Source organism: Laccaria bicolor, genomic scaffold, assembly GCF_000143565.1.
Source record: "Laccaria bicolor S238N-H82 LACBIscaffold_6 genomic scaffold, whole genome shotgun sequence".
NCBI lineage: Eukaryota > Fungi > Basidiomycota > Agaricomycetes > Agaricales > Hydnangiaceae > Laccaria > Laccaria bicolor.
In genome coordinates, this window is record NW_001889877.1 from 278,130 (window position 1) to 300,207 (window position 22,078).

A 22,078-nucleotide genomic window follows, 5' to 3' on the forward strand; every position below is an offset into this window, starting at 1 on the left:
TTTTGCATTACATGAATTTAAGGCTTAATGACGGAACACAAACATTCAGCTGATGTGATATAGCAGAGGGTTAGGTCCCTGAGCCGAAAAACCCTTAAATCGGGTGCAGGGATAGGCCAGCTCATGGAAATGCACATTAAATTGAGCTGGTTGGCATCACAGGGCCTTAAATCCACTAAATTGAACTTGATTTAAGCTAAATCCATCGTGCATAAGCACTTATGCCGACTTATGTGTACTTATCCCACTTATTTTCAGGTCCTTGCAGCAAACCACCTATCAAACATCCCCCTAAAGAGCAAAAAAAGCGGTAGACATGTAGCTGCAGATGCATTGGAGGCATTATGCAATTTTTGTATTTTTCCCGAAAATTCAACAGCACCCAGGCCCCAATCAAGGACGCGCCGCAAGGTCCATTTTGGACAAAGGCTGCATATTTGCTCAAAGGAAAGCCGGAACTGGGAAAAAAATAGCATTTTGATGTATAATAAATACAAAATGGTGCACTACAAGCTAAATTTTGGGAGGGGACAAAGCGGCGGGTCGAAGCGGCGGGGGAGGAGGAGAAATGGGAGAAGGACGCGACGCGCCAGGTCACGTGGTCACGTGCACCTTCCGAAAGCGGCGGGGATCCGGGAGATCCCGTTAAATCGGCCCACATAAGTACAATTATTTCACTCGATTTAAGCCACTGAATGTTAAATTCGATAAATTGCGCCTGTCACCGGATTCTGTTTTCCGTGAGAAATCATTTTCTTCCAAAGCCCTTCTACCCTGACTTCCATCCCATTCCTCTCGCCTCCATCTCTCGACCCCCTCTTGCTGCGGCCAACCCCCTCCAGGCAACGCGCTCAACGCTACGCCACGTGAAGCCCAGCTCCCATCGCGTTCTCGCCTTCAAGAGGCCATCGCGTTTGTGCGGTCGAGCATGATTTGCGCGTAGCGCGTTGGAATGGGAAACGATGCACTGCAACATACATCGGGCAGTGGGGATTAGATGGAACACAAGAGAAGGCCCGTGAAGCGGGTGATCTATGAGGTACGTCTGAAAATTCAATGCTACAATGCATTGACTGATAATATATACTTTCCATGATTTACTGCACACACGCACAACAGCCCACACTCACTCTCCACACCCATCGTTTCCCGCGCTTTTTAGCGTCTCTCCCATCAACAGTCACCATGCAAATTCATCACGACATCGCCTCTCACCCATATTGTCCCGAGTCTGATGCCTCAACCCACACCCGACGCAATATTTGGAGCCCATCCGAACCTACCCAGTCCATCCGTCTCACAAGCAACCCATTCGCCCCACTCATCTCCAGCTGTCCCCCTTCCATCATCACGACTGGCACCCGCATTGCCTGCCCTCCTTCTCCAAAGCGAGCAGCACCCGAAATTACCTCACCATACCACCACGCACCATCCCCGCCTCACGCTCAAACCTCTCCATGTGGCCCTCCTTCCACCTGACTCCTGCGCTCTCCCACGTATGTTGAGGCGCGCTCTCGAAGATCTCGTCAGTCTGGGGAAATGGAAGGCCAGGTTTAGTTCTGAAAGTTCTTTTTTGCCCCCCTAGTATACTACATCTCATGTAAATATTATTACCTGCAAATATTATGTGCATTACATGAATTTAAGGCTTAATGACGGAACACAAACATTCAGCTGATGTGATATAGCAGAGGGTTAGGTCCCTGAGCCGAAAAACCCTTAAATCGGGTGCAGGGATAGGCCAGCTCATGGAAATGCACATTAAATTGAGCTGGTTGGCATCACAGGGCCTTAAATCCACTAAATTGAACTTGATTTAAGCTAAATCCATCGTGCATAAGCACTTATGCCGACTTATGTGTACTTATCCCACTTATTTTCAGGTCCTTGCAGCAAACCACCTATCAAACATCCCCCTAAAGAGCAAAAAAAGCGGTAGACATGTAGCTGCAGATGCATTGGAGGCATTATGCAATTTTTGTATTTTTCCCGAAAATTCAACAGCACCCAGGCCCCAATCAAGGACGCGCCGCAAGGTCCATTTTGGACAAAGGCTGCATATTTGCTCAAAGGAAAGCCGGAACTGGGAAAAAAATAGCATTTTGATGTATAATAAATACAAAATGGTGCACTACAAGCTAAATTTTGGGAGGGGACAAAGCGGCGGGTCGAAGCGGCGGGGGAGGAGGAGAAATGGGAGAAGGACGCGACGCGCCAGGTCACGTGGTCACGTGCACCTTCCGAAAGCGGCGGGGATCCGGGAGATCCCGNTAAATCGGCCCACATAAGTGCTGTCGTCATCAGCCTTGGCATCTTCGATGATGGGCAGTCGTGACGTCGTGATAATTAGTGACGCCCCAATTTAACGACAATTCAAGCTCAACGTTCAACGTTCAAAACTCAACGATACACACAAGGACAGCCAAAAGTATCCAACGACAAATCAAGCTCAACACTCAACGATGCACGCAAGGACACGCATAACATACAATCTCAATCATGCGCAACAGTGAGTACCACAATCACTTCATACAAGTTTTCAGCTATCAGATTTCGTTTTATCAGCTACAACAAACCGACAAACGAGAAGATGAGCGAGGCAACGATAACGCGAAGAGTGGACGTGCAATCCAATGCGTGAACGCCGCTAGAAGGGCGCAGGGTTACAGACAACGAGCAGATACGCTGCTGGGGTGTGAAGAATGGGCCAAGGTTACCCAAAGTGAGTACTTACGTCCCACTGGACACCATGCAGAACAACTGACGACCATAGTCGTGTCCAAGTACTCGGCATTTCGCATGGAACCGCGTTCCGTATCGCGTGTCCCAGTTTTCCGGACGGAGATACGTCGTCTCGACGAGCAATGGCGACGTTTAGGGGGCTACGGAGGCGTAAACGGAGTCAGAACACGCTACACGATCAAGGTACGTCAGTACACTCCTGCAGATTGTCATGACTTTGACATACCTTCGTAGATTCGCAATCACTCCCTCGGAAGCCTTAAAAAGCAAACGTCTACACGAGGCAAGGTGACCCAAAGTGAGTATTTACGTCGTGTTGGATATCATGTACAACACCGACGGCCATAGTCCCCTCCAAGTACTCGGCACTTCGCATGGAGCCACGTTTTGGGTTGCATGTACCAGTTTTACGGACGGCGACACGTCTTCCCGAGGCTTCAAACGAGCAATGGCATTGTTTTGGGGGCGTCAACGGAGCCAGGACACGCTGAACCATGAAGGTACGCTCCTGCAAATCATTATGACACTCACATACCTTCGTAGTTGCGCATTCACTCTCTCGGAAGACTTCGAAAGTCAACGTCTACACATGGGGAGGTGAATCAAAGTGAGTACTTACGTCGCATTTGATATTCTGCACAACACTAACAACCATAGTCCTTTCCAAGTACTCGACACTTCTCATGGAGCATTCTGGATTGTATGTCAATGTCACGATAATCTTCAGAAGTGTACTGACGTACCTTGACGTTTAGCGTGCTTTGACTCTGTCGACGCCTCAAACATCGCCATTGTTGATTCAAAGTGCGGAGACGACGTATCTCGACCCGAAAGAGCGGAACACGCCTTCGGACAAAGGGAAACGTCTACATGAGAACTGTAAGTCAATACGTTCACGTCAAATGAAACGATGATGAAATACCTTGTCAGAGCCAGCGTTCCGACGACGAACAACAACAGAGTGATGTCAACAACACAGATTGACCCCTGCGGCGCCTGGGATGGCGAGGAACGCATATACACGCGTCCGGTGGACGCAAGAATGAAGGACAGCTACAGGCGACCAAGAAGTAAGTGCTCTTCGCATACCGTAAAAATACATGACCCACGTTGTGTTTCAACAGCTTCGCACCGCCCCTCCCTTGAGACAAGGTGTAAGTACACACCTCTGACCTTCTTCGAACACCTCTACAAAAGTTCCACATAAACGACGATGATGCGTACGGGGTTGGGTAGACTCAATACCGCCCTTTGCTGAGAACCGAGGCATCTGCTCGCCGCGGGGCCGAGACCTCAGGATAAACAAGGCGCAAAACTTCGAAAAGCGGGGTGTAAGTGCATGGTCTCGATTGACTTAGCATACGCGTGTATTAACCTCTTTTTGGCAGCTGTCTGAGTGCGTGGCGCATCTCGCGGACGGCATAGACGACATTGAAAAGATGCTGCACTCTGTACATGCAAGAGGTAAGTCAATGAAAGAACACGATACTTATGACACTTACTGATGGGTGGGATATCTAGAGGTTGTTACGCGACGTCGGTCACGCAATCCCTGCTTCCGTTAATAAATCCCCGGGGGTTTATCGAGGCCCACTCCTCACGGGGCTGAAACCCAGTGAAAACCCCCCCTGACCTAATCTGGGCATATCGAGTCCAGGCCTTACGCTAGCTTACCAGACCTAACCCCAGCTTACAACCACTATTTTCACTTGTGTTGAGTCGAACAACAACCTGTAACAATCTATCATGGCAGAGATTACTTCGATCTGCATAGAACGACGCCAGTTGTACACAGAGTGCGCCAATGGAGTCCACGGTAAGTGCCTTAGATTTTTTGATTTTCTATCAGCTTCACCGGCACCACCACACATAAGTCCACGCTTCTTGTCTGCACCAGATTCATAATGGCACCATCGCTGAAGAACAGAACGAAGGATTCACGTTCAAATTCAACGCCATATGAAGACCTGGATCGCATATGTGGTTGCCTTGCTTATTGTCATGGCGAGCGAATACCTGTCTCTGGGCGCACATACAGACGGCACACAGCTTCCCGCGACCAGGAACTCTTATTTTCTGCTGAGTTTATGGCCTTCTTGGCGCCCGCGCCATCCCCCGGACCCAGCCAATCTAATCTACCGAACACAAGTTCGACAGCTTCACCTCCTGCATACCACGAGGGCACGGACACCCTTTATCTTGAGGCGGACACACATGTCGGAATGGCTCAATCGATGGACCTCCGGGTACGTGCAAGGGCTTTGGATTTCCTTGTTCCTTCCTTTAGCTCATATGATTACAGGACGGTATCAATAGCAATCTTGTTCAAAGCCCTACATCCTCTATCACTCTGACGAGGGACACGGGATACGCGCCGGCGATAGTCAGTTTGGATGACGCAGGCTCCGCATATTTGGAGGCTTCAGCTTCAGTGTCGACCCAACCAAGTCATGATCCGGGGAGCCTCGAAGATGATTCAAGACCATCCGGAGATCAGGCTTTTGCAGAGGATGTTCGTGTTCTATTCGAGGACATCGATCTAGAAGGCCTTTCGGACTTGGTGCAGTTATCAGATATCAAGGAATCTATGGTGTTTATCCGTGCACTAGACAATGCAAAAATAGATGATGAATTCTCGAGCCTTTCGTCCGATGTTATTAGCCGCTTGCGCAACCCTCCAACTTCCCCAGTGAATATCAATTGCCCCGATCTTCGCCTTGGGTTAGATCTATTCATTTCGGTTATCAACAGTCCACAGCAAACTTATACATCTGCCCGAGAGGCTATTCTACGGCGTCACCCAGATGACAAAATACCAACCTATGATCAAGTTAAACGCCGTATAGCCGACATAACGGGTGTGGAAGCCATGGAGCACGACATGTGTATCAAAACCTGTTTGGCGTATACAGGCCCCTTTGCAGACCTGCATCATTGTCCCATATGTGGAGAGGCGAGGTGGGATTCCTCCACCAAAAAAGCGCGCCAAACATTCCACACCATTCCCATTGGACCCCAGCTCCAGGCATTGTGGAGGGACAAAGACAGCGCTGAGCGAATGAAGCATCGACGAAAGCTCAATGCAAAGCTTGCTGAGTTGCTCCGTGACAATAACGGAAGCCTCCCTACTATTGACGACTATTTCTATGGCTCGGATTATATTGAGGCTGTTCGTGACGGCCGCATTCAAGAAAATGACATGGTCCTCATGCTTTCGTTTGACGGGGCACAACTTTATCGGAACAAACAATCAGATTGCTGGATATACATATGGGTCATTATGGATCTTGATCCCGGGATCCGTTACAAGAAGAAATTCGTCCTTCCTGGCGCTGTTATCCCGGGCCCCAATAAACCCAAGAAACCAGATTCTTTTCTCTTTCCTGGACTGCACCATGTTGCAGCACTCCAGAACGAAGGACTTCGCATATGGGATGCTTCTCAAGATCTTGTTGCAATTTCCAAGTTGTTCTTTGCTATCGGTGCGGCGGATGGGCCCGGCCTCGTCTACTTGAACGGTTTTGTTGGCCACCATGGAAAGAACGGCTGTCGTGTCTTTTGTTCCCTTATTGGTCGACACAAACCTGGAGTGTCACATTACTACCCTGCATTTTACAAGCCACACAATTACAGTGTCGCTGGATGTGATCACGGCGACTACAGCTATGAGAACCCACCACCCCGTTCACTTGAGGAATTTGAACGACTTCTTCGTTACCTCATGGCATCACCTAATGAAACACAATACAAGAAGCGACGCTTGGAAAGTGGCATATGCAAGCCCAGTCTGATTCTCGGGCTAAATCCTCGACATAAAACTCCTCTCCCACGTTGTTTTGGGCCTGATTGCGAGCGAAGCGAGCATTCCTTCACTAAAGCGCTGAAAGTCCGGACAAACAAGTACAAATTTTCCATTCGCAAAGGTCGAAACTTTTGGTGGGGAAAAAGAGTGTTTCATGGATTTCTCATGGATTTCTGGAACTATTCAGATGAAACTTGGCAAGTATGTTCATGAAGTATACCTTTACGCACCTATCACAAAAAAATGCACATTGTCTTATGTATTGCATGTTAAATCAGCCCTCAAACTTAGGTGGCATTTTCAACAATCTTCTGAAATGACATAAGAAGAGCTAGACTGTTTCAACGTTTGCATCAGAGTCATTTACACATCTTGGATGTCTTATTACATGTTTTTTTTTAGTTGTTTCCCCCCTAGCATTCATTTTCGAAGTCGGGACAGAGTTGCGTTAATCCTCGTTAACGCGACTTTGGCCACCTCGACCCAGGCCTCCGCAGTGGGAACTGTCGTCACAGTCGTATTATTCAAGGGTCTAAAAAACTTGAGTGCAACAAACTAGTTGTGCGAAGCGAGCCTAACCCCGCGGGACTCGCGGATCCATTTTATTATGCACCTCCTTGCACTCAATGTCCCTGATCTTTTTATTCCACTTTGGCGAGGGACTTTTGATTGCGACAAGACCGATGATCGTACCACATGGACTTGGGCTGTTCTCAAGGGAGCTGTATGGGAAGCACATGGCAGAGATGTTGCAGCTGCCACACCCTACCTACCTGGCTCGTTTGACCGTCCACCCCGCAACCCGGCTGAAAAGATTTCCAGTGGTTATAAAGCTTGGGAGTTTCTCCTGTACTTTTATGGCCTCGGCCCAGGTGTCTTTTACAATGTTCTTCCCACCATCTACTATCGCCACTTTTGCAAACTAATACTTGCTGTCCGCATAATCAACCAACACAAGATCAGAGTTAACGATCTGAAAAGGGCACACCAGGCCTTGGTAGAATTTGCTCATGAATTCGAGGTTCTTTACTATCAACGTCGCACTGATCGCCTTCACTTTGTGCGTCAAAGTATTCACGCTTTGATTCACTTAGCAGAAGAAGCTCTTCGCCTTGGCCCACTGATCTGCACATCTCAGTGGACCATGGAACACACAATTGGAAGCTTGGGCATGGAGATTAGGTGTCACGTCAATCCTTATGCCAACCTGTCTCAAAGAGCATTGCAGAGATGCCAGGTATTACAGGTAGTGGCAGGTAAACACACTCAAGGCAATGATCCCAGATCTCGAAGGACTAGACAACAGTATTCCTCGAGGCGCCAAAGATTTAGGGGACGGTTATATCTTACTGAGAGCTCGAGATAGGACTGCGCGCCAAATGGATGTTGCCGAAAGCCAAGCACTTCAGAGATACCTTCACAGCACCCATAACAAAGATTTCCCTGAGGGCTGGGCACCAAAGGTATTGCGGTGGGCTCGGTTGCGGTTACCAAATGGGCAGGTTGCTCGATCAGCTTGGAAGGAAAAGCTGAAGCCGCTCGAAAAGGTTCGAATGGCCCAAAACGTTCTCGCAAGTCATGTTTCAGTCTGCACCCTAGTTCTTGGCTGACGGAATTTTCAAAATCTAGATAAAAACTTCGGGGGATGCCACCGACACATTTGGAGAAGTTCTCTACTACTTCTGCCTTGAGTTGCAGGATACATCTGAACAAACCCTCGCAATGGTTTCTCTGTACTCCCCTCCTAATCCCGACCTCTTAAAAGCGACTTTCAATACTCTCCGATCGTGCACTGCAGGCGACTCTGTGAAAGTCATCGAAGTAAAACATATCAGTGCCGTTATGATCGCCATGGTCCCACACCAACCATTTGGCGCAGAATCGGAACAGCGTTACTTTGTTGTTGAAAAACCTGGACTGGAGGTGGCAGAACTTGCAGGGCAAGAAGAGGAAGTGCCTGCAGACGAATAAGTACAAGGATATCAGGTTGTAGTTGTATTGGTTATCTACTTAGGTTACTGCTTGTTTGTAGAGGTACGCTTCTAAAGATGGAAGGTTTTTGTTTGTCGATATCGATTGATAGATTCCTCTTCCACTTGCACCGCCCCCACTCTCCTTGTCTCCCACCTTCGTAACCTGTCTTCACCTTGCGACTTCTCTTCCTGCCATATTCCCATCAACGCTCAATATTGTATTCCCCTGTGGAGTTCCAACGTTATGGACCCGCCCAACACAGTTCTGTGCGCACCCTTCTCCTGCAACCTACCTGCTAACGCCCCCCCAGTCACAGTCATCCAGCTCGGTTACCCGCATGAGTACCGGCATACAAGCCTCTTTCTCCTACGATCAACCCTTCTCCTACGATCAACCCTTTTCCCCCTATGGCAGCGTGGCCGCCTCCTTTCCCTCCTCTTCATTCAGCAGGCTCGAGATCGGGTCTGCCAAGTTCCCCCTCTCTGCTCCCTCTTTCATTTCCGAATCACCAGTCAGAATTAAGGGGAGTGTATCAAGCTGCGATGGCGTCCACCCTGTGCAGCTCAGCGCTCGTGAGATGGGAATTTTTTTCACCAAGGAGCTTCGCACCAAACTTGTCAAAGAATCCTTCGTGCTCTCTAAAGTTTTGTTCTCAGGAGGATCACTCAAAGATGTCAAATTTGATGTATCGCTTTTACACAAAATGCATGATACTTGGGATGCAATGGAATGCAAATGGAAATGCCATCTTGACCTCAGCTCGGAGGACAATGTGGCCAAGTGGTTGAACTCGATTGGCCAGAACTTCTCGGATGTGACGGGGGTACGCCTCTTGCGAACATGGAGCGCAGAAGCGTGCACAGCCCCGCTCAAAGCGGGGAGTTCCGATTCAAACATCAAGGCCAAACCTGACCTTATTCTCAAATCGCTTTATCGACGACACCAACAACCATACCAACCAAAACCCTGATCAACAACGCGACCCCCACCATCTTGGGGCAATATCACTGCTTTTGGTGAGGTGACAACTCAGGCCACCTACCATACCCTTCTTCGACAGACTGTATACACCAAATCACATGCTCTGTTCGTCTCACAAGAGTCCTACCGGTTTGTACCCTCCATCGCCTTTTATGGCAAGAATGATTCCATAACTCTTCGGTTGACCCTTATCGATCGCGAGGGAGTTGTATTCGAGAAGATCCCTCTCAAGACAGCTACCAATGGTTATGCAGTCTTGCGTGTTATTGCGGGTTTCATGTGTGGAGACGAGGTCTTTTTAGGATTCGACCCAACTGTGTCCCTCAATGATAACGGCGATGTCGTATCAATCGTTGTGCGAGGAACTAAGTCTAAAGTGACTTACATCGTGGACCAAAAGCTTCATGTCGCCACAGGACTTACTGGGCGATGCACCAGAGTGTGGCAGGCTCATAGCTCCACCGACCCCAAGCAATCTGTCATCATCAAAGATGCTTGGCCTTCTGTCGCTAAAGCATCAAAAGAATCTGAGATGCTTGCACGCTTGAAAGATGTGACTGGGGTACCCAATGTTATAACGGCAATAACTGTAAAGACATGGGAATATGGTGATAAGCCTAAAGCTGACACTTTCGACACGACAGACAGAGTTCGTCGCGAAATAGCGCCCAGTAACTATCGGACCCGCAAGCATCGTCGGCTTGTTATGGGGACACTTGGAATCAAGGTCCATCATTTTGAAACGCTGTCGGAATTAATTGGCGCTTTTCAAGATGTTATTGCTGGTGAGTAAATTTTGTTCAAGTGTGTATATTTGGTTTACAATTTAAACACAGCCCATCGTGACGCATGTGCGAGAGGCGTTTTACATCGGGACATCAGTCTCAATAATATTATGCTTCAGGGTACATCGCCGAACCGCAAAGGCCTCCTCATCGACTTCGATCATGCATTGTACCAGCAAAAGAATGACACCTACGGACGCAAAGCAGTAGATGTCATTGATGATAACGATATAAATTCCTCACTAGCACCCCCCGGGTCACCTGTCAAAACTGTTGCAGTGCTAGAGGATGCGCAGGTGGCTTCTAAGCGTAAGCGAACAATCCAGGAATCAGGAACCATGCTCGACGACGTTCAGCTTGCAATGGAACAGACAGTAAGTCTTACATATAATTTTATTTCCATGAGCTGAAATAACCCTAACACAGGGAACACCCCTGTTCATCGCCACCGCCCTATTGCTGGGCACTGAGCTGCATCAAGACAAACATGATCTCGAATCCATCTTTTATGCTTTTCTCTATGCATTGATGGCCTTCAAAGGCCCCGGCGCCACCCGCAACAAAGCGGACTTCCTTGCATTGCCCAGCATGCCCGCTATACTGGATTGGTTTGATCTCAATGTGATGCAAACCTGCTTCAGTAAGATGGCACACATCAAGATGGGACACTTCTGCGACTTCGAAAGGACCTTCATAAAGAAAATGGATCCCTACTTCAATCAACTCCATCCTTTCATCCGATCTCTCTTTGCTGCCACCTTTACTGACAATCATTGTGACCGTTCCCATCTTGACCATAATCTGATGCTAAATTTGTTCAACACTGAGTACGAGAGGCTGCTAGCTTTGGAGAAAGAAGAGGAAGATGAGGGTCGGCCGAGGAAGCACGCCAAAACCGACAAGTCAAAAATCAGAGGTAGGCACTTTTGCCACTGGGTCATTTCGGTAATAAGTACTCAATTCCTTCTAGGAAGTTCAAATTTACTTCCGTAATATGATTTTTAGTTTCAGCTGCATCTTCTTTTCACAACCTACTAGTCTGACGTCTATTGCCTCGGGGACTCTTGCACCAAATGTTGTTGATGTGTGTTTGTATTCAATCGAAGTATTATGAAAATCCAAATGTAGTCTGGCCACGTTTCTCCCATATCTCTGCAATGACTTCCTTCCCAAGCGCCGCTGTGCTGTACGGCGGTTACGTGACTGATGAGGAAGACGCTAATCCATTGGTGCCTCATCTGAACAGGATTGGACGAAACTATTCATCTTCTGACCAGGACAACAGCCGTCGGCACAGAAATAGTAGCCAACATGAAAATGGACGTGGCCACAATTTCATGCACCGTTATGAGAGCAGTGTGAGTTACTTCACGTCGCTCCTCGAGCCTCCCTAACGCCCCTGTCAATATGATGCATTGACTTTGGTTAATTGGTTGTAGGGCTCTAATATTTCCAGTGAAGCTAGATCCATCGACTTCGATATGGACGCCAGTAGTGACCTGCTGCAGAGATCGTCTCACCTTGGATGGAGCCAAACTTACCTTACCGACAACGCCGTTGACCGAAGCCACTCCAGTTCCTATAGCAGCAATTCACCATTGGAAGACTCTCGCCTTCAACGCCTGTTCGTTGGACATCAAGATAATAGATCTTTACGTGAGGAGATCCGCAAATTGAAGGAGCAGAATTTGATTCTCAAAACGGAGAACCAAACGATCAAGTAAGCATAGATTTTGTTCAGACTGATAGCTGACAACAGGCTGTAATATTCAGTCGCCTCTACCAAACGCTTGCGAGTTCATTACCAGGCGCTATCTTGTCAATGCAACCCTGCAACATCGACATGTCCAACGGTCTCTCAAACCCACCTACTATTCCATCCTCGAACTCCATGCAAGGAGAAACCCTTGATCAGCGCCAATATCCAAAAATACGATATTGGTTCAAACAGGCATGGAGCGATCAACAAAAGCAAGACATAGGCATAACGAAAATCGGCAAATCTTCCACAAGAGCAGGTGGAAAAAAATCGACGCCTGGACAAAACATTACAATGCGATACGTAGAAGATCAGTTCGGGATGGTCGTCGACGGATATCGCGCGAGTGAAATGCGAAAATGTGCACGGTCCATCTGGAATTGTCTTGCCCAGTCAGGCAAGGCTCCAAAGAAATGGGGGAAAGTTGACATTGAGACTTCTCAACAGTATCGGTGTGAAATGTGTTCTTGCTTCCCCGAGCTTCGACTCTGTGCATATGACTGGAAAGCTGATCAAATTGCCACTGACAACTATCCCAATTGGGCCCTTCATAATTTAGAAAACCACGTAGTGAAGCAAGAAGACGGCGACCCTCGACTCCTTTCAGTGAAACGGCGTGAATTATCTGAACTTCCGGAGCCAGCGGGTAAGAAGATGAGAATAGCCTCCCCAGCGCCTTCTGTTACAAATTCCATCAACGACCATAGTGACTCAATGTTGTCCAGTAACCGCTGCTTGGTGCCGCCTGCTACATCCACTTTCACGCAGGAAAAGACTGCCCTCAAGATTGGTGATACCAGGCTGCAACACGCGACAACCGCTTCGAGATCCAACACCCCTGCTCTCACTGTCAGCCCGCCCTCCGACGATTGGGAGCTGTCAACTTCGGTCAATGGTACGGTCCATGAAAGAGAATCCGAAACACCAGCGAGCATAAATACCGATCAAGATCTGGAAGGCTCTGATACACAAGTTGACATGCTGATCAGGAGCGTTGGCACCTCTGCATATCCAGCACCGTCTCTTCAATCAGCCTTCTCCAGTCATGTACGCGTTGCCATACTTATCTGATATATCACTGACTTGCATTGACAGGTTCCCAATCAGTTGTCGGTTTCGTTGGCTTCTACCCCACAGATGCCTCCAACTCCTCTAAGAGGTAAGTCTTATTTCCCGTGCATTGTGGCTCAGTTCAAGCATCATTGTGTGATTTGAAACGTTTTATGCTGTACAGATGACCCCAGAGCTGCTGTTAGCCCCCAAGAAAAACCAGCATCGCTTACCGGCCCCATCGATGGCTCCACTTCATGTGAAAAGGAAATCGGCGCGGATTCATCCAGCTCCCCTGTCTCCAGCATTGCCCAGCAGCCACTCCCTCCATTTTCCGACGTGTGTGCTCGCAGCAGCAATACCAAGTCATCTAGTTCCTCTGACTTGGCCCTATCCCAACCACTTGCTCCTGTTTCCACAATGAGGGCCTCTATGTCCTGCAAAGAAACCAGGTCTGACTCAGTCAACTCGAGCTCGTACCTGCAACCCCTTGTTCTGCCTCCCTCTGGAGCAGCCGTTGTTCCACCAGTTCGCGCACCGGTTCCTGGCCCAGTGCAGGAGTCCAGGGCACACAAGCCTAAGGTGACAAAGTTTCGGCCAGGACCTGCTCACACCGCAAGGTACGTGTGTGTGAGTGTTTGGGTTCTTGGACACTCTTCACTATCTTTCATGTAGGAACATTTGCGGCCGAGAGTGGTTGAAAACGAACCCTAGTGGTACGAAGGACGACTTCAACAAATACTTTTCTGGATTATCTCCGGAGCAAAAGAAGGTGCCTTTCCAGCTTTATGAACAGATACACGCATAGTTACTGATCAATAATCTCTCTTTCAGGTGTATGAGGCTGAGGCGAAGCGGCTAAAGGTAATTCTTTCACAATGCCATGTCATTTTGTTGATATTGAGGACACGATCAGGGTACTTGATGGATGCATGAACACCGGATGCACAAGGCAAGGTTGAGAAGAGGGTTCGGAAGGGGACCGATAATTTACAATGAGGGATATACATAGTGCAGCTGATTTGTCAGCTAATTCAATATATACATTTCTCGTTCCTGACAGAGTTTGCTGGATTCTCCTGACGTGAGGTTTTCGGTTGGCGACAGATATCAATCTTGAAAAATTTCTAACTTTTACGCTATGGATAGACTGCACTAGGCCATTTTTCTAAGTGGTGGCCAAAAATCGTTGGATTTCAGATTAGATCGAACACTTCGAGAAATGTAGAAGTAAATCAATTTGACCCGGTCAAACCCGATCTGAACAGGGGGGGTTTTCACTGGGGCTGAAAGCCTGGCAGGAACATATGGTGAGTACCTGCATGTCTCTGCGGAATAAAGAAATACTCACCTTTAACTCGTAAAGTTGACTACAGGAACTTCTGCAAGTGCATCTGTGAGTAAAACACCTGTGTTGGATCAAACACTAACGTACCTTTTTATCCAGAATCAATAAACAACCCACATTACCCAGCGAGGATTAGACCAGAAGGTCTAAATTCCGGCCGGTTAGTACTCAAGTCCTGCTCATCGTCGAGAGTAGCGTTGAAAGACTTACCTGGTCATAGTGAGCGTTTGACAGATTTCAACGACGAAGATGGTGGTGAAGAAGAAGGCCACAGTAGCTAGGAGTGCGAGAGGGAGCAGAGGAGCAAGGAGAGAAGTGGAGGAAGGGAATGGAGATTTAACAACAAAGTCGCCCGGCTTTTATACAAATTCAAAAGGGCTGTACGGGCGTATCCGAATAGCACGTACCTGTCAGGGAACGGAACATTCAATGGATGGGATGGAAACGAATCGCGGTGGCAAGTCCGGAGATGGATGATCGGAGATACATGCCGCTCGCAATTTGTGTAAGTATCTTCTCCCCTCTGTTCCTCATTTTATTGTTTTATTCAGTTATAGTAGTAGAATAGATTGAGTTTGTTGTCGTGAATTGGTATAAATGAAAATGGAAAAGCGTATTTTTGTGCGTACTTAAGTGAAGATTGAAATGTGATGTTGAACGTTGAAGGATTCTAGCATTCGGAATTGCATCACTCAACGAAGTCGAAATACTATAAGAAAAAAGATTCTACAGCCATGTAGTATCCTGCATCAGCTCCCCTAGAAAAATATCCAATAGGGGGATACACAAGAATGGACAATTGGTTGGTAGAAAACGGAGGAGGCCTCCTACCCAGCATCAAATGAACATTCGCCACATAGATCACACAAAATTGCTGGGTGAGACGTGTTTTGCCTGTCAAGGAGGACCCTTGATTGCACTAATTTATGATGCAGAACCTTGGCAGAAGAAACCCGCAATGCGCTAGCACTTTTTGTAGAATTAGAACTCACTACGGGGACCTGGACAAAGGAATGAGAAACAAGAAGAATTTCAGAAATCAAGGGATGAGCGTTGCTAGAGAGGATAGAAGGAAGTATCAATCAGGTCTAGAGCTGAACCCTTGATGAAAAAATGAAGAGTGCGCAAAGAGGAAGAAGCGGAAACGGAGGAGGAGGAGATGGGCCTTTCTTTGTCTCACGCACCCTCTCTTCATCCTCGACGCGCAGCACAACCAAGCAACGCGCTCACTTGATTCTTTTCTCTACTTCTGTAAATACATCACTAGTATCAAATAAGGTATTGTTTCAATAAATTCTTCTTGTTCATAAATTGCAATAAAAGTTATGAATACAAACGGCAAATTCAAGTTGCCAAATACAACTCAGGCTTGTATGCAGCTGGCAGCAAAAGTCACCTTTCTTTCACAAGCTGAGGAGCAGACAAAGTAAAGCACACCTGATATAACCACAACAGAGTGATTTGCGGAATATGAGTCGATTTCACAAGGTGGCAGTGAGCTTGACGCTGCAAGATCTACAAAGATAAAATGAACGAAACAAGTAAGAAATTAAACAAACATACCTCGCCTCTCCACTCGTCAGATCACCTTTGGATGCACAAACCCAGCTTCACAGCGACAAAAACCTTACTAGCTTCAGCAGCAGCAACACAGTCTAGCCCTTTCCCAGTTGTAACCCTTATCTTTCGCAACCAACCAACCACAAAGGGTGGACTTGCTCTTCTTGAACTGTCACCTCTATCCAATTCATTCACAAACACAAAACAACTTGCTTTCATCGCAGCCTGCCACTTCCAATGCCCATCATCCCCTTCAACCTCTGTTCCATCTACCACTGCATGCCTCACCCTTGAGCAACAGCATATCACTGCTGTAAGTGGAAGGCATCATACCCCTCCTTATCTCAATCTCGTAACCCAACTCAAAGCTCGGGATTCTTTTGTGGGTCCAGAATTTCGCAACCCTTGTAAATGCTGACCAAATGATGTTGCTATACACTTTGATCACTCATCGGGGTTATTATTATTCCATGAGCTGGCATTTTGTGATTGTATGGTGTGCCTCAAGGGTAATATTTCAGACTTTGGAATCTCAGAATCTCGGTGAGCTTGGTGATTGCCAGAGTTTAGGTCAGTTCAATTTTTTTTTTGTTCATGCCCATGTCATCAGAATGAAGTACTTGTCAGTGGTTCTCTGCCAGGTACTTTATTCTGCTGAAATGAGCATGAATTGTGAGGGAACTTCAACGAACTAAGTGAAGAAAATAACTAGAGAACAGTGGCAGCCAGGAAGGCCATTGAATTTACTGAGATCAGTTCTGATTGGCTGAAATAACTCTGAGATGCTAGAGAGATGTCAGGGTAGATTAGTGGGATCATGATTGTAGTTGTGAGAAACCATTGGTAGCCAAAGGGTTGCTGCCCAAGCCATTGCAAAAATAACCTAACCGTGGCCAAAAGATCCTGCAGATCCCCGTAGGACTTGGCATCTTCAGGTATAAAGCTTCTCAAAATACTTCTCCATTTTCCTCCTCCTCTCCTCTTCCTAGGGTGTCCAAATGACCCTCTTCCCTACGGTTTCCATATGGTACTTGTCATTCAAGACATCATCAAGAATGTCTTGTCCCTTGTGAACCTTCATATATGTTACTTCGCTCTAAGCCAGTTAACCTACCTCTGGGCCATGGCCCATCATCATCTGTGGTCCTTGCAAGAGGTGCGCAGCACCTGCTTTCTTTTCAACAAAGGTAAGCCCTTGCTTGTATTCCAGATACTTAAATATGTACTGACACTCACCTTTTTTCGAAGATTTCTGTGCTATTTTCCGAGGTTTTGGCCCTGCGGCGAGCGGACCACTGCCCCTCAGTTCAAGCTTCGTAGTCGAAGATGAAGGTGGATGACACGTTTGAGGATGAACGTTTGAGGATGAGCAGTGTGAAGTACCACTCACGCCTATCTCTTTTTGAATGCATGTAAGTCATCCATTCTTTTGATGATGAGGATGATACTTACCAATTTATCACAGAGTTCTCATCTGCTTGTACATCTGCAGCATCATTATTGTTGACAATTCCCTATGTACACCACATCCATGTCACCGTTTCTGGCATTGTTGATGACTGCCTCAATGTTGACTATATGTATTGATGTCCGCTAAATGGGGGTACATCAACTCTGCCAAGGTAAGTTAGTGTCCACGAACGTTCAAGGAAGAAAACTGATTTACTTTCATCTTCAGCTTCCTTTTTGCGATACTGGCCTGCGGTTCAAGCTTCGTAGTTGAAGATGAAGGTGGAGGACACATTCAAGGATGAGTGGTGCGAAGCACCGCCACACTGATCTCTTTTCAGATGGACATAAGTCATTTATTCTTTTTGGTAGTTAAATATGTGTTGACACTCACCTTTTTTCGAAGATTTCTGTGCTATTTTCTGGGGTTTCAGCCCTGCGGCGAGCGGACCATTGGCCCACAGTTCAAGTTTTGTAGTCGAAGATGAGGGTGACAGGGAGGATGAGCACTGCGAAGCACCTCTCACGCCGTTGTCTTTTTTAATGCATGTAAGTCATTTATTCTTTTGATGACGAGGATGATACTTACCAACTTATCATAGAACTCTCGTCTGCTCATACATTTGCGACATCGTTATTGTTGACATTTCCCTAATAGGTACACCACATCCACATCACTGTTCCTGGCATCGCTGAAGACTGCCTCAACATTGATTATATGTATCGACGTCCGCTAAACGGGGGTACGTCGACTCTGCAGAGGTAAGTTAGTGTCTGCATATGTTCAAGGAAACCAACTGACTTACTCTCATCCTTTAGCTTCCTTTTCGCATTATCAACTGCACCACGTCATGGTACACGTCTCCTGACTCGAAAATGATATATTGTTTTCCGGAAAACACTTGTATACCCTGTGGCCATGCTAAATTGTTCCTTCAAAACTTATGCACAACACCCTGCACTCCTCCAGGCCCACAACGATGGATTTTCGTCTGCAAAACCAATGCCCACCAGCGCCGACCTTCCAGGAAAACAAATTCACTCAGAGTTACATCACCTCGGATGTCCGATGCTCCCCAAGTTTTTCCAACTGTTCCCAACGCCCTGAACCCCTCCTGGTCCCAAGACGATGCATCGTCGTCCGCAAAACGCTCGCACGCCACCCTCCAGCCTTCGGAACAGTTCCATCTTGCCATGAATCTCCCAGGTTACGACATGACATAGCGCCGTCCACTAAAGACCGTGTCTAAGCGCAGGTCGCATACCAACTTTATCTGGGCATGACTTGTTTGTTTTCAGTTGATGTTGTGGGCTGGAACGATGATATGCACTCAATTTGTGAAGATTTGGCAAAGGGTTCAACATACCTTTGTGGTGTGATCATTTACTTGCATTGTTACATCGCCATCTCTCCAAACCTCGCCACAACATGGCCATGTTCGGCAAATCGTTGATATCGGCCGCCCGTTGTAGCTTTCGTATACAAGTGAGTTTATGGTGCTTGGAGTGCTGAAGTAATAAACTTACTTCTTTTTGAAGGGTGTTCATGCACATCACCACTTTCGAAGGTTTCCCAAGCTTTGCCACGTCACTGAGTCTGCCCTAGCCACCTTCAACGCCAGTCCGTCATCGAGGTGTGATTTGGTCCTCAATGGAAGGCATAAGTTTTTGAACTTCGCTGTCATTGCCTCTAATTGATCTTACGAAGACTCGGTGTGACGAATTGATGTCCGTAAAGCATGTTGAGGGTGCTGTTGATCGTCTGCAAATCCGCCGCACATTGCAGTGAGTTTTACATTGATTCGAGTGTAGAATGATCACTTACTTCTTTCCATGTCCCAAGTACGCATCAACGCCTTGTGCACGTTTCTCTGCCTTCAACAGCTCGCCAACTATGCCCTTGCCATCTTCAACAGTGATTTACAGCCTAGAGTAAGATGTCAGTTTTGTCTTTATGTGAGTATTCATGAACTTACCTGTGAAATCTAGCTGCAAATGTCACCAAGTTCTCAGCAGATAAGATAACCCAAACCCTGGCACTTACCAGTCATTTCGCTGTGTAACTTGGCAAGAGGACGCATTTGTTTGGTTTTGTCACACTTTGTAAATAGGACTCGTTTGTTGTTGATAATGAAATTTATGGGGAGGTTCCACTTGTAAGTCCCACTTTACCAAAAATATAGCCAAAAAACATCGAAAACTTACCACTTTTCACAGCTGACTGCCAATCTGCCTTTTAACTTTAAATGGCTGCATTTTTGTTGGTCTGGCAGCAACACGGACATTGAATCGACTCGGAAACATGCGAGAATTCAAGTAAGTCCTTCTATAACATGGAATGTGTATCCTAAAGAATCCTATCAAGGGTATCCATGTATCTAAGGAGCGACCTTCGAAGGAGAGCCCAAATAGCTGAACGTGCTGTGCTTCAGCGGGAAATCATGATCATCGAGGAGCATGGATTCATTCCTGCCACATCAAGCGAGGAGGGCAACGGGGTGGGAAGGGAGATGGCGGCACTGACTGAAGCTCAACAGGAGCAGCAAGAATGTTCGCAGGAGTAGCTGTGGGGATGACGAAGCAAGATCTCCACCTTCTACAAATCATCTTCTGGCCTCCAGCTGCCCACTGCTCTCCGACAGCGTAACCTCCCCCTCCTTAACATGGGGCTCCAGCTCATCTGTCTTCACCCCCCTCCACTTGAGCGCATAAGCCCTACACACCTCCCTACTCTCCACCAACCTCTCATCCTCCCTATCCATCGCAAGCACCACCAACCCTTGAAAATTGTACTCAAACAACTCCTTCACCTCAGGAAGAAGCATCTTATCAGGCGCATACGTCCCTGAGTTATTGTCAATCACAAATTCCCATTTTACAGTGTCGTCAGGTGTGGAGTCATTGAAGTTCTGCCAACCACCTTCAGGACGCAGATGGAACTCACTGCTGTATCAGACGACTTCTGCGCAGTTGCTGTGGAGGGCGTGTTTGGATGCAAAGTCTACGAAGAAGGCTGCACCTGTTTTGGAGAACTGGAACGAGTCGTCTTTGGCTGAGATGATGTATGTGTACACTGCTGGTTTCACCCTTTGCGCAATCGGGCCTATGTCGTCCTGGGAACTGGTGTGTAATAGCTCCAGGACTCCGTTACTATCCTCGATGATACCAAAGGCATTGTCCGCAGTACAGGCATATAACACCCGATGGCCTGCCTGGATTCCAGACCGTACGGCGAGGGAGGCAGGGCCCCCTTGGAAGATGCTTTGCGTGGCTTTGTAGTTCCGGTTCCATGGCTGGAAGGTGTCCCGGAAGAAGAGGGGAACACCTTTGAGGAAGATCTTCCATGTTGAGTAGAGCCGTGCGTCGTTGAGGTTGGTGAGGCGGCCGACGGTGGGGGAGTAGTGTCGCGAGTAACGGATGGGGCCATCGAAGAGGTAGGGGAATTGGAGGTGGTGTTTGTCCTGTGAGGGCGTGCTGTCAATCTGGAATTGGATAATGAGTTACAACTTTTTTTATGTGAGAAAGGATGGTCACCTTGATCCAAAATGTCCCCCTTGCAATCTTGAACACCGTTCCTTCTATCTCGACCCAGGAGTGATTCTCACGGAGAACTTGCCGAAGTAGTCATCCGTCACCCCCTCATCTTTGTCCATCACCTTGACTTGGAGGTTAGCCGTGCTGGGGATGTTCTTGACACACCATATCTCATTCCACATGGGAGATAGCATGTTTTGCTTGACCATAGACCTGAAAATTTACGTTAAGCCCGCTGCTGGAGAAAATGGAAAGACATACATGAAAGACAGCTTTCCATCAAGGTTTGCGACGAAATATGGATCTGCACTACCCACTATGTCCATCTTGGGCAGTCCTGACGCGCCGATGAACTGTTACATACATATTTGTTAGATAACCCTTGTGCAAAGAACAAAGTCAGTCACCTGCATCTGCAAATCAATGTAAGGAATCTCAAGGCCATGAGCTGCAAGCGTCTGGTCAAGAGATGGTCTCGGGTTGTGTGGGGAGACAGTAGTTCGGGCATGTTGAACTGTGCCCTCGATCTTGTCGACAATGTGCGAGAGGCTGAGGGGGTTTCTGGTTCTGGGCATGATGGTAAGAATTCCACTACAAAGTTGGCTGGAAGTTGGAACTTTGGTTCGAAGGTATATGGTTATCGCCGCCTAGGTTTACGCTGTTCCTCTTGCAGGTATTCGCAGAGGAAGTTTAAGATAAGTGCTGTCGTCATCAGCCTTGGCATCTTGGATGATGGGCAGTCGTGACATCATGATAATTAGTGACGCGTTCAACGTTCAAAACTCAACGATACACACAAGGACAGCCAAAAGTATCCAACAACAAATCAAGCTCAACACTCAACGAAGCGCACACACATGCAACAGTGAGTAAGTACCACAATCCCTTTCTATACAAATTTCCAGCTATCAGATCTTGTTCTACCAGCTACAACGAACAAGGCAACAATAATGCGAAGGGTGGACATGCAAGCCAATGCATGAACGTGGCCAGAAGGTTGCAGGACTGCGCAAAACGAGCACATACGCTACGGGATCGTAAAGAATGGCCCAAAGTAAGTATTTACATCGCATTGCATCTTCTGCACAACACTG

The 22,078-nt window shown here is 47.4% G+C and overlaps 9 protein-coding genes across 9 annotated transcripts; 7 read left to right on the forward strand and 2 right to left on the reverse strand.

Moving 5' to 3' along the window:
* Nucleotides 1–807: 807 nt before the first annotated feature.
* On the forward strand, nucleotides 808–1,585 carry LACBIDRAFT_315410 (uncharacterized protein; the record flags this gene model as incomplete). The annotated part of the gene is made up of 1 exon (XM_001877982.1): nucleotides 808–1,585. The coding sequence occupies exon 1, from the start codon at nucleotides 1,235–1,237 to the stop codon at nucleotides 1,583–1,585; it is 351 nt and encodes a 116-aa protein (XP_001878017.1). The 5' UTR covers nucleotides 808–1,234.
* A 914-nt stretch (nucleotides 1,586–2,499) lies between these two features.
* On the forward strand, nucleotides 2,500–3,949 carry LACBIDRAFT_315411 (uncharacterized protein; the record flags this gene model as incomplete). The annotated part of the gene is made up of 9 exons (XM_001877983.1): nucleotides 2,500–2,722; nucleotides 2,774–2,925; nucleotides 2,977–3,040; nucleotides 3,102–3,242; nucleotides 3,286–3,349; nucleotides 3,400–3,442; nucleotides 3,498–3,621; nucleotides 3,675–3,812; nucleotides 3,867–3,949. The coding sequence occupies 9 exons, from the start codon at nucleotides 2,500–2,502 to the stop codon at nucleotides 3,947–3,949; spliced, it is 1,032 nt and encodes a 343-aa protein (XP_001878018.1).
* A 597-nt stretch (nucleotides 3,950–4,546) lies between these two features.
* On the forward strand, nucleotides 4,547–6,757 carry LACBIDRAFT_315413 (uncharacterized protein; the record flags this gene model as incomplete). The annotated part of the gene is made up of 3 exons (XM_001877984.1): nucleotides 4,547–4,558; nucleotides 4,617–4,988; nucleotides 5,045–6,757. The coding sequence occupies 3 exons, from the start codon at nucleotides 4,547–4,549 to the stop codon at nucleotides 6,755–6,757; spliced, it is 2,097 nt and encodes a 698-aa protein (XP_001878019.1).
* Nucleotides 6,758–7,151: 394 nt separating this feature from the next.
* On the forward strand, nucleotides 7,152–8,515 carry LACBIDRAFT_315414 (uncharacterized protein; the record flags this gene model as incomplete). Its single annotated transcript, XM_001877985.1, has 3 exons — nucleotides 7,152–7,800; nucleotides 7,844–8,115; nucleotides 8,174–8,515. 3 exons carry the CDS (start codon nucleotides 7,152–7,154, stop codon nucleotides 8,513–8,515), a joined length of 1,263 nt encoding a protein of 420 aa, XP_001878020.1.
* Nucleotides 8,516–9,776: 1,261 nt separating this feature from the next.
* LACBIDRAFT_315415 (uncharacterized protein) lies at nucleotides 9,777–11,277 on the forward strand (the record flags this gene model as incomplete). Its single annotated transcript, XM_001877986.1, has 4 exons — nucleotides 9,777–10,284; nucleotides 10,336–10,658; nucleotides 10,711–11,200; nucleotides 11,255–11,277. The coding sequence occupies 4 exons, from the start codon at nucleotides 9,777–9,779 to the stop codon at nucleotides 11,275–11,277; spliced, it is 1,344 nt and encodes a 447-aa protein (XP_001878021.1).
* A 488-nt stretch (nucleotides 11,278–11,765) lies between these two features.
* Nucleotides 11,766–13,901, forward strand: LACBIDRAFT_315416 (uncharacterized protein; the record flags this gene model as incomplete). The annotated part of the gene is made up of 5 exons (XM_001877987.1): nucleotides 11,766–12,004; nucleotides 12,058–13,090; nucleotides 13,139–13,202; nucleotides 13,278–13,713; nucleotides 13,769–13,901. 5 exons carry the CDS (start codon nucleotides 11,766–11,768, stop codon nucleotides 13,899–13,901), a joined length of 1,905 nt encoding a protein of 634 aa, XP_001878022.1.
* Nucleotides 13,902–15,969: 2,068 nt separating this feature from the next.
* On the forward strand, nucleotides 15,970–18,674 carry LACBIDRAFT_324574 (uncharacterized protein; the record flags this gene model as incomplete). Its single annotated transcript, XM_001877988.1, has 7 exons — nucleotides 15,970–16,314; nucleotides 16,523–16,571; nucleotides 16,991–17,188; nucleotides 17,250–17,333; nucleotides 17,857–17,999; nucleotides 18,109–18,193; nucleotides 18,421–18,674. 7 exons carry the CDS (start codon nucleotides 15,970–15,972, stop codon nucleotides 18,672–18,674), a joined length of 1,158 nt encoding a protein of 385 aa, XP_001878023.1.
* Nucleotides 18,675–20,053: 1,379 nt separating this feature from the next.
* Nucleotides 20,054–20,275, reverse strand: LACBIDRAFT_315421 (uncharacterized protein; the record flags this gene model as incomplete). Its single annotated transcript, XM_001878341.1, has 1 exon — nucleotides 20,054–20,275. One exon carries the CDS (start codon nucleotides 20,273–20,275, stop codon nucleotides 20,054–20,056), a length of 222 nt encoding a protein of 73 aa, XP_001878376.1.
* Nucleotides 20,276–20,401: 126 nt separating this feature from the next.
* LACBIDRAFT_315422 (uncharacterized protein) lies at nucleotides 20,402–21,559 on the reverse strand (the record flags this gene model as incomplete). The annotated part of the gene is made up of 4 exons (XM_001878342.1): nucleotides 20,402–20,932; nucleotides 21,056–21,197; nucleotides 21,246–21,337; nucleotides 21,392–21,559. The coding sequence occupies 4 exons, from the start codon at nucleotides 21,557–21,559 to the stop codon at nucleotides 20,402–20,404; spliced, it is 933 nt and encodes a 310-aa protein (XP_001878377.1).
* Between the last annotated feature and the right edge of the window lie 519 nt (nucleotides 21,560–22,078).